This window comes from Theropithecus gelada, chromosome 16 (assembly GCF_003255815.1).
Source record: "Theropithecus gelada isolate Dixy chromosome 16, Tgel_1.0, whole genome shotgun sequence".
Taxonomy (NCBI): Eukaryota; Metazoa; Chordata; class Mammalia; order Primates; family Cercopithecidae; genus Theropithecus; species Theropithecus gelada.
Genome location: NC_037684.1, coordinates 61,235,687 through 61,243,834, shown reverse-complemented (window position 1 = coordinate 61,243,834; position 8,148 = coordinate 61,235,687). Strand labels below are relative to the sequence as shown.

General features: G+C 52.5%; 1 protein-coding gene across 1 annotated transcript; it reads right to left on the bottom strand.

The window, feature by feature from the left end:
• Positions 1 to 619: 619 nt before the first annotated feature.
• On the bottom strand, positions 620 to 3,539 carry GP1BA (glycoprotein Ib platelet subunit alpha). Its single transcript, XM_025361280.1, has 2 exons — positions 3,455 to 3,539; positions 620 to 3,227 (listed from the first exon to the last, which is right to left on the bottom strand). Exons 1-2 carry the CDS (start codon positions 3,533 to 3,535, stop codon positions 1,086 to 1,088), a joined length of 2,223 nt encoding a protein of 740 aa, XP_025217065.1. The 5' UTR covers positions 3,536 to 3,539; the 3' UTR covers positions 620 to 1,085.
• Positions 3,540 to 8,148: the final 4,609 nt, after the last annotated feature.

The window sequence follows — 8,148 nt, the reverse complement described above, 5'->3', positions numbered from 1 at the left end:
AGGTGCCCCAGCCACTCTTCACCAAAAGAAACCAAGTTGTTTTGAGACAGGCTCTCACTCTGTCACCCAGGCTGGAGTACAGTGGCACAGTCGGGGCTCACTGCAGCCTCCGTCTCCCAGGCTCAGGTGATCCTCCCTCCTCAGCCACCCAGGTACCTGGGACCACAGGCACACACCACCACACCTGGCTGACATTTTGTATTTTTTGTAGAGATCAGGTTTTGCCATGTTGCCAAGCCTGGTGTCAAACTCCTGGGTCCAAGCAACCCACCAGCCTCAGCCTTCCAGAGTGTGGAATTACAGGTGTGAGTCCCTGCACCCAGCCAAAAGGCTTTTTTTTTTTTTTTAGATGGAGCCTCACTCTGTTACCCAGGCTGGAGTTCAGTGGCACAATCTTGGCTCTCTGCAACTTCCACCTCCCAGGTTCAAGCGATTCTCCTGCCCCAGCCTCCCGAGTAGCTGGGATTACAGGTGTGCACCACCATGCCTGGCTAATTTTTGTATTTTTAGTAGAGACCGGGTTTCACCATGTTTGCCAGGCTGGTCTCAAACTCCTGACCTCTGGCGATCTACCCATCTTGGCCTCCAAAGTGCCGGGATTACAGGCATGAGCCATCACTCCCAATCCTAAAATTATTTTTTAATATACAGATAATATACAATAATAGTGGAAAACTAGAAAATGCTAAACAGGGAAAAAGAAAATAAAACCACCCATATTTGTAACATCCAGACACAATGAGTGCTCACATCCTGATAAATCACTTTCCAGATTTTCTTCTGTGCATAGATGCACGTGGGAACCATGCTGTATTCCGCCAAAATTATTCACCGTGAGGTCTGGCAGCGCCCCATGCAGCATCAGGAGCTTTGTCCTGTGACCCACCCAACTCCATGTCATTACCCCTTCTGCTTTGCTGGGACTGAAGTTGTGTGCCTGTGGTGCGAAGAGAGGGCTTCTGATACAGAAAAAGGAATTAAGACCCCTCCCCCATGACTCTGTGTTCCTTATCCCCCCAACCCCCAACTAGATTCGATAGGAGAGCCCATAGGCTGCTCTCTCAAGGTCCACAAGCCTCCCACCCTCAGAGGCTGTGGCCAGAGTACCTAATGCTCACTGTGCCCAGCAGGTCCTGACCACGACCCTGACTCAGAGCTGAGGGCCTCCTTCCTGCCACTAGAGGCCCCACACGGCCATTAGGCCGTACCCACAGGAAGAGGCTGGAGCGGAAAGTGGGGAGTGAGCCTCGAAGGAAGAGAAGCCAGGCCCGGGGCACCGTCACTTGCCGTACCCTCTGCAGCTCCAGATGTGTGGTTTGTGTGGCTGTGGCCAGAGGAGCACCTTGGCCAGAGTCCAGGGCCTGTGGTTTCACATGCCTGACCCAGGTCAGCATCAGGATGAGGACCACAGAGGCAAAGAGCAGCCAGAGGAGACCCAAGACATAGAAGCCCAGGGGGAGGAGGCAGCAAAAGTCGGGGTGGAGAAAAGGGTCATTTCTGTAGCTCTCGAAATGCCCTTGGAGCACCCCACGGAGCTTTGGTTGCTGATCAAATTCAGGGATGTTTTTTTTGGTGGATTCTAAGAGTGATACGGGTTTTGTGGTAGTCAAAAATATGATGCTTTTTGGAGTGATCAGGCTTGTGGCAGACTCCGGGATGGTCGGGCTTGTGGCCAGCTCTGGGGTGGTCGGGCTTGGGGTGGGCTCTGGGGTGGTCTGAGTTGGGGTGGGCTCTGGGGTGGTCGGGCTTGGGGTGGGCTCCAGGGTAGTTGGGCTTGGGGAGGGCTCTGAGGTGGTCTGACTTGGGGTGGGCTCTGGGGTGGTCGGGCTTGGGGCAGGCTCTGGGGTGGTCAGGCTTGGGGCAGGCTCTGGGGTGGGCTCCTGGGTGGTTGGGCTTGGGGTGGGCTCTGAGGTGGTCTGACTTGGAGTGGGCTCCGGGGTGATCAGGCTTGGGGTGGGCTCCTGGGTGGTTGGGCTTGGGGTGGGCTCAGGGGTGGTCGGGCTTGGGGTGGGCTCTGGGGCGGGCTCCGGGGTAGTTGGGCTTGGGGTGGGCTCTGAGGTGGTCAGGCTTGGGGTCAGTTCAGTAGTGGATTTTGGAGGTTTGGAGAATGTGGCAGATCCCGTGTGAAGTGTGAAATCTGGGGTCCATCTGGGTGGGAATGTGGTCTGCTCCTTAGTGGATTCTTGTGTTGGATGCAAGGAGGAGGGCGTTTGACCGTCTAGAGAAGCAGCAGACCATGAGTGGAACAGACCCCAGGGAGTCGTATGGGCTTTGGTGGAGAACTTGACCACAGTCCTTGTGGCACGCACCTCATCACCCTCAGTGTCCTCGTCTGTGTAGTCATCATATAGGCCTGGGTCATCTTCATCACCAAGGGTGGGGCATCCCTTTCCCGGGTATTTGTAGACAGGAGTCTTGTCTGAATTGTCACACTGCACACTGGCCACGTTAGAGGTCATGGCCTTGACGTCCACACCTTGCTTCCACACGTAGACATTATCGGCATTGTCCTGCAGCCAGCGACGAAAATAGAGGATCTCACAGTTGCATAACCAGGGGTTCCCATGGAGAAAAGCAAAAGGCAGGAGGTGGGACCCAAAAAAGCCCTTTGGTATCGTATACAGCGAGTTCTCTTGGAGGAGAAGGGTGTCGAGATTCCCCAGCCCATCCAGGAGCCCGGCGGGGAGCTGGGTCAAGTGGTTGTTAGCCAGACTGAGCTTCTCCAGCTTGGGTGTGGGCGTCAGGAGCCCTGGGGGCAGGGTCTTCAGCTCATTGCCTTTCAGGTAGAGCTCTTGGAGTTTGCCAAGACCATGCAGGGCACCAAGAGGCAGCGAGGTCAGCTGGTTGAAGGAGACGTCCAGGATGGTGAGAGCAGGCAGTGACTTCCCTAGCAAGGGCAGGCTTTGCAGCTTATTGTGGGATAGATCCAGGGTCCCCAGCACTGGCAGTGTCCCATCGACCTGGAGCTTGGTGAGCTCGCACTTATCTAAGTACAGCTGAGTGAGGCGAGTGAAAGGCACCAGGGATGCCAGGGAGAAGGTGTACAGGAGGTTCTCCCCCAACTGGAGGATTGTCATGTCTTTTGGCAGGTCTGGAGGCAGCGCTGTCAGATTGCTCTTGTCACAGTTCACTTCTAGGTGGCTGGCCACTTTGGAGACCTCACAGATGGGGTGGGGACGTAAGGGGCTTGGCAGCAGGAGCAGCAAGAGGAGGAGAGGCATGAGGACCTGTGGGCAAGGGGGCCTTGAGTGGACCCCCCTGCAGCCCCTGGAAGCATTCCCCCAGGTCCCAGTCCCCTTCCCCCTGCAGCTTCGCTTCCAGAAACAGCGTTCACACCTCCTGTCCTCCCTACTCCCCTCTCCCACCCTTGCCTGCAGAGCTTAAACTACTAGCTCCAGGCCCTCTTTCCCCTCCCTCCAACCCCTCTCCTGCCCCAGCACCAACCCCGGCTTACAGGCAGGCAGAAAGACCTCCGAAGGCACATAGCGTCTTCTGAGGTGCCACTCAACTCAGTCCTTCTCTCTTCTAGCCCCATGGAGGACTAAGCCAGTGGCAAGAAAGGGGATGGGGGTGAGGAGGAAATGCAGGCCTGATAGGGATTCCAGTGACCAGGAATCCCTTGGACACAAGCCCTTATCGCCTCACTCCACGGCTTTCCCCCAAGCCGCCTTTGTGGTTCTCTCTTCCGCTTTCCTTTTACACAGGGGAGATGGGGGTGGACTCCTCCAAACAGCCTTCTGCCATCTTTTAAAAACCTCTCCAGGGCCAGGCACAGTGGCTCACGCCTGTAATCCCATAGCTTTGGGAGGCTGAGGTGGGTGGATCACCTGAGGTTGGGAGTTCGAGACCAGCCTGACCAACATGGGGAAACCCTGTCTCTACTAAAAATGCATTAGCCAGGTGTGGTGGCACATGCCTGTAATTCCAGCTCCTCAGGAGGCTGAGGCAGGAGAATCACTTGAACCCGGGAAGTGGAAGGAGGTTGCGGTGAGCCGAGATGGTGCCATTGTACTCCAGCCTGGGTGACAAGAGCGAAACTCCATCTTAAAAACAAAAAAACCTCTCCAGATGCCACCTTCTCTTCCTCTTCACAGCTGCATTCTGGGAATTGCCTACTTTTTTTTTTTTTTTTGAGATGGAGTCTCACTCTGTGGCCCAGGCTGAAGTGCAGTGGCACCATCTCGGCTCACTGCAACCTCCGCCTCTCAGGTTCACGCCATTCTCCTGCCTCAGCCTCCCGAGTAGCTGGGACTACCGGCGCCCGCCACCACGCCTGGCTAATTTTTTGTATTTTTTTTAGTAGAGACGGGGTTTCACCGTGTTTGCCAGGATGGTCTTCATCTCCTGACCTCGTGATCTGCCCACCTCGGCCTGAGTTGCCTACTTTTATTTTTTTTTTTTTTTTTTTTTTTTTTTTTTGAGACGGAGTCTCACTCTGTCACCCAGGCTGGAGTGCAGTGGCCGGATCTCAGCTCACTGCAAGCTCCGCCTCCCGGGTTTATGCCATTCTCCTGCCTCAGCCTCCCGAGTAGCTGGGACTACAGGCGCCCACCACCTCGCCCGGCTAGTTTTTTGTATTTTTTAGTAGAGACGGGGTTTCACTGTGTTAGCCAGGATGGTCTCGATCTCCTAACCTCGTGATCCGCCCGTCTCGGCCTCCCAAAGTGCTGGGATTACAGGCTTGAGCCACCGCGCCCGGCCTATGCTGATTTCTTTCCCCTGCTACTCCATTGACTCAGTTCTTACCAAGGTCTTTAATGCCCTCCCTTCTCTACGTCCACGGGACACTTCTCCACTGTGATCTTACTTTATTTCAGCAGCCCACATACCCATGGCCACTCAGCCCTTGGGATTCTCCTTTTGGTCTCTCTGTGACACATGACCCTGTGATTTTCTTGGTTTTCTTCTTACCTGTTTGGTTGGGCCTTCTCAGTCTCCTTCACAGATTCCCCTTCCTGTGCCTTTCCTGAACAATTCACCTGCCCCCAGAGTTTGTGCTTAGGATCTCTTCTTTCCCTTTTTTTTGAGACAGAGTCTTGCTCTGTCGCCCAGGCTGGAATGCAGTGGCATGATCTTGGCTCACTGCAGCCTCTGCCTCTCGGGTTCAAGCAATTCTCCTGCCTCAGCCTCCCAAGTAGCCAGGATTACAGGCATGCACCACAATGCCCAGCTAATTTTTGTATTTTTAGTAGAGATGGGGTTTCACCATGTTGGTCAGCCTGGTCTTGAACTCCTGACCTCCAGTGATCCACCCACATTGGCCTCCCGAAGTGCTGGGATTAGAGGCAGGAGCCACCGTGCCCGACCTTCTCTTCTTTCCTTATGCTATGCAACCACCTGAGATTATCCTCATCCATTCCCTTGCCTTCAACCACCACCTGCAACCTAATGACTCTCAAATCTGTGTCTCTAGTCCAGACCCTTCTCCTGAGACACAAGCACATATGTACAGCTGCCTTCTGGACATCTCTACTTGGATGTCCCACAGACACCAAAACAGTATGTTCAAAGCTGAAGTCATCATTTCTCTCCAAATGGCTTCTCCTTCTGTGTTGCTTAACCTGGTGAATGGCACCATCATCCACTCATTTACCTAACCATTCAATCAACACAGACACAATCCCTAATAGTCATCTATAATGTCTCCCGTCTTTCATCCCCCATCACCAAGTCCTGCTGATTTTATCTCCCATCTCTCTCAAATCTACTCTCCATCCACACCATCCTGCCAGCATTCCTAGTCCAAGGTTGTTGTTGTTTCTTCCTCCTCCTCCTCTTCTTCCTCCTCCTTTTCCTCCTTTCTTCTTCTTTCTTGTTCTTCTTTTTTCTTTCTCTTCTTTTTCTCCTCCTCCTCCTTCTTCTTCTTTTTTTCCTTTTTTTGAGATGGAGTCTTGCCCTGTCACCCAGGCTGGAGTGCAATGGCACCATCTTGGCTCACTGCAACCTCTGCCTCCTGGGTTCAAGCGATTCTTCTGCCTCAGCCTCCTGAGTAGCTGGGATTACAGGTGCATACCACCATGCCCGGCTAATTTTTCGTATCTTTAGTAGAGACAGGGTTTCACCATGTTGGCCAGGCTGGTCTCCCTTGCTCTGTCTCCCAGGCTGGAATGGAGTGGCGCAATCATGGCTCACTCAACAACAAACTCCTGGACCCAAGGGATCCTCCCGCTTCAGCCTCCCAAGAAGTTGGGATTACAGGCGTGCACCACCACACCTGGCTGATTTAATTTTTTTTTTTCTAGAGACAGGGTCTCCCTTTGTTGCATAGGCTGGTCTCAAACTCCTGGGCTCAAGCGATCCTCCCACCTCGGCTTCCCAAAGTGCTGGAAGTACAGGCATGAGCCACGATGCCCCACCCAGGGCACCATCTTCTCACTACTGCTTCCCTGCAACAGCCTCCTTGCTGGTCTCCCCAGTTCCCAATTCCCTTTCTTCTCTTTATTCTCCACTGGAGTGGTCTTTCAGATCTTCACATTTGCTCATATCCTTCCATTGCTTGAAATTCACCAATGAGGCCGGGTGCGGTGGCTCATGCCTGTAATCCCAGCACTTTGGGAGTCTGAGGCAGGCAGATCACGAGGTCAGGAGATGGAGACCATCCTGGCTAACATGGTGAAACCCTGTCTCTACTAAAAATACAAAAAATTAGTTGGGCATGGTGGTGGGCGCCTGTAGTCCCAGCTACTCCGGAGGCTGAGGCAGGAGAATGGCGTGAACCCGGGAGGCGGAGCTTGCAGTGAGCCGAGATAGCGCCACTACACTCCAGCCTGGGCGACAAAGCGAGACTCCGTCTCAAAAAAAAAAAAAGAAAGAAAGAAAGAAAGAAAGAAATTCACCAGTGGGCTCACACCTGTAATCCTAGAAGTTTGGGAGGCCAAGGCGGGTGGATCACCTGAGGTCAGGAGTTTGAGACCAGCCTGGCCAACATGGCAAAAACCCGTCTCTACTAAAAATACACAAAATTAGCCGGGTGTGGTGGCGGGTGCCTGTAATCCCAGCTACTAGGGAGGCTGAGTTAGGAGAATCGCTTGAACCCTGGGGGTATAGGTTGCAGTGAGCTGAGATCACGCCACCTCACTCCAGCCTGGGTGAAAGAGCGAAATTCTGTCTCTAAATAAATAAATAAATAAATTCACCAATGGCTCCTCATACATCTCAGGAGGAAGCCGAAAGTTCCCAACGTGGCCTGTGGGATCCTGCAAGATCTCACCTTTGCCTGCGTGTCCAGCCCCGTCAGTTAGCACTCTACCCTTATTCTCTCCTGTGCCTGAACTTTTTTTTCAACTTTATCCCCTTCTGCCTAACTTTTACTTATTTGGCAAGTTCCAACTCAGAATTCCTTCCTCTGGAAAGCCTCTTCTGACTTCGCAAGACAAGGTTAAATGTCTATTACAGAAAGTCAGACACCATGCCCCGCCTGTTGGCCCACTGCCCCTTCTGTGATGAGAACGTGCCCTGCACTGTTCCCCAGTAGGAGCTCCAGGCAGCCGCCTGAGCCTGCCCCTATCTGCTTCCAGCTGGTGACTGGACAAGGGACAGACATTTAAGCCAGATGCAGTTAATCCATAGATTTGCCATTTATATAATTTGCCAGCTGCAAAGGTATTGCAAAATGTGGAGAAAACAAGGTAGTATAGAAAGTGAGGTAGAAGATTGTCTAGAGAGAAGCCAGGAAATTAAATAAGGACCCCAAGCCCCAAGGCTGTTGATGTTTTTTTTTTTTTTTTTGATACTCACCCAGGCTGGAGTGCAGTGGCATGATCTCAGCTTACTGCAACCTGTTCAAACAATTCTGCCTCAGCCTCCCAGATAGCTGGGATTACAGGTGCACACCACCATGCCGGGCTAATTTTTGTATTTTTAGTAGAGATGGGGTTTCACCATGTTGGCCAGTCTTGTTTTGAACTCGTACTCTCAAGTGATCTGCCCGCCTCGGCCTCCCAAAGTTCTGGGATGACAGGTCTGAGCCACTGCGCCCAGCCTGCTGTTGATTTTTGAGGGCGTTTTACTGTATCAGAATGTTTAGTTGTAAGCAACAGAAAATGGTCTGCCTAATTTAGGCTGCAAAGGAATTCATTAAAAATACATTGGTGGGGCACATTTCCTTTTTTTTTTTTTTTTTTTTTTTTTTTTTTTTTTTGGGGAGTC

Coding starts and splice junctions, on each gene's coding strand:
- GP1BA (XM_025361280.1), bottom strand. CDS start 3,535: ATGGGGCTAGAAGAGAGAAGGACTGAGTTGAGTGGCACCTCAGAAGAC. Junction 3,228..3,454: donor GGAGGTCTTTCTGCCTGCCT/GTAAGCCGGGGT, acceptor CCTTGCCCACAG/GTCCTCATGCCTCTCCTCCT.